The sequence below is a fragment of the Alligator sinensis genome, unplaced genomic scaffold (assembly GCF_000455745.1).
Source record: "Alligator sinensis unplaced genomic scaffold, ASM45574v1 scaffold566_1, whole genome shotgun sequence".
Lineage (NCBI taxonomy): Eukaryota > Metazoa > Chordata > Crocodylia > Alligatoridae > Alligator > Alligator sinensis.
The window spans coordinates 6,530-8,571 of NW_005842017.1; the positions used below are offsets into that span (position 1 = coordinate 6,530).

A 2,042-nucleotide genomic window follows, 5' to 3' on the forward strand; every position below is an offset into this window, starting at 1 on the left:
CACCAAGCTCCTTCAGTGGAACAATCAAATAGGCCCAGATCCACTGCAGGAAGGAGCAAGGAAAACAGGGTTTTATAACTGTGGGACTTTGACAAGAATATCCTGATTCTGTACTTTTGATGAGCTAATGATCAATTATTACAAAAAACTGATTATTATTATTATTGCTTGTATCTACTTGGACTATATGTCTAACCAACTTCTGGGGAAAAACTTCTCCCCTATCATAATACCCCAAATATTTTTAGTCATTTGTTTTTTTGCTCTTGGAGACAAAATCCCAGTCTGATTTACTTTATCTAGCAGTGTTGGAACAAGAACTGTGCGCCAGGTTAGTGACTTGAATTAGAAACCTTAGAAATAATAAAAGAGAGCTGTTAACTACCTTAAACAGATTTCACCCGTCTCTGTGATGTTCGGATGCCAGATTCTAGTCAAACATTTTACCTTTGGAGGCTGCCAGAATAAAAGACAAACAGATTACAACGCTGCCCTTTAAAATAAATCAAAATCACCAAGCTACATGAATTATTTAACAATTGGAAGCTTAAAATATATATATGGAGACCTCCATCCAAGTACTAATGATAAACTTGCAATTCTGCAAACTGTTAAGTATCCCAAGAGGCACGCTATCTAGAGCAGAAGAACTATTATCCCCTTGTGTCTTTATCAGTCCCTTGCAAAGCCAGATTAGTAGTAAGGTTTTTTGAGGGTTTTATTGTTTTGTTTTCATTTGTTCTAAAAAGGCATTCAGGTAAGCAGGCACAGTTTTAAAGGCTGAAACACTAATTTAATTTCCCTTTGAAAAAAACAAAAATGAAAACACAACCCAATGCTATTTCATTACTTGGCATTATGGCAATCTGACAAGAAAAAGTAACAATTAAAACTGAAGATGTTACTCCTTTCATTTGCAGTGAATGAGGAAATGGAAGAAGAAAATGTTTTCTTTTCAATGTGGTTTCAACTTCACAGTAATTTTCAGTAAAGTCTCTTCTATTGTGAAATGTTGACAGGACAACACTTGTGCAGTTACATTTTATTCAAGTTACTTAATAAGGAAGCTGCACTATTTTACAGTGATACTACTACCTCCAATCGATGCTGCAGCTCTTGTTAATACATGCTGGCAAATAAACATTTATAAATGTGCCTTATTTACTCCAGCTTGGCAAAGTAAGTAAAGGAAGGATGACTTTAGCCTGGTGGTGGGGCACTCCCCTAGGTGTTCAGGTCCCTAGATTCAGGTCGCTGTTCCCAGTACTGTATATATGCTCTATCCTATGGCAAAGTGCAATTTAGGTGTTCAGGTAGATTTTTGGGGGCACTTTTCCAATGTCATAGAATCATAGGTAAGTAGGGCTGGAAGGCACCTAAGGAGGTCATCTAGTCCAGCTCCCTGCTCAAACCAGGATCATCCCTGACTAAACCATCTCATTCAAACATCTGTCTAACCTGCTCCTGAAAATTTCCAGGGATGCAGATTCCGTAATTTCTGTAAGTAGCCTGTTCCAGTGCTTAACCACCCTCATAGAAAGTTTTTCCTAACCTCCAACCTAAAGTTCTTCTGCTGCAGTATGAGGCTATTGCTCTTAGTCCTGTCCCCTGTGGCCACAGAGAAAAGCCTGTCTCCATACTCTTTATAACCACCCTTCAGGTATTTGTAGATTGTTATCAACGCCTGACCCTCAATTTTCTCACGTTGGCTTGCACTTGCAAGTGATCCGACATTGGCTTATAAATACTGCAAGAATGCATTTAACAAAAACAAACAAACATTCATTAAGGTTGTCTAAGTTTTATAAAATGTAACTTTCTACAATAGTCACATTTTGGGGGGGAAAAAAATATTCTGCAGCATTTCTTTAAAAGTGCATCGTATTTATCCAAACAACACTAAATTTGGGATGACTCACCCCTCCCCCGCAATAATTAGATTCCAGACATACAAAATTTGTAAGTTTGTTATACATTTTCCACATACAGAATCTAATTTGGGTGCATCATCTTAAATTCATCCCTCTACCACCTTTTCCCTA

At 37.6% G+C, this 2,042-nt stretch overlaps 1 protein-coding gene across 2 annotated transcripts in view; it reads right to left on the reverse strand.

The window, feature by feature from the left end:
• Nucleotides 1-373: 373 nt before the first annotated feature.
• UBE2F (ubiquitin conjugating enzyme E2 F (putative)) overlaps nucleotides 374-2,042 on the reverse strand; it is a 43,704-nt gene continuing 42,035 nt past the window's right edge. For both annotated transcript variants that reach the window (XM_014519204.2, XM_025202247.1), the window contains one exon: nucleotides 374-456. In XM_014519204.2, the coding sequence (XP_014374690.1) occupies nucleotides 382-456 (75 nt within the window). In that variant the 3' untranslated portion in view covers nucleotides 374-381. The remainder of the gene's footprint in view (nucleotides 457-2,042) is intronic.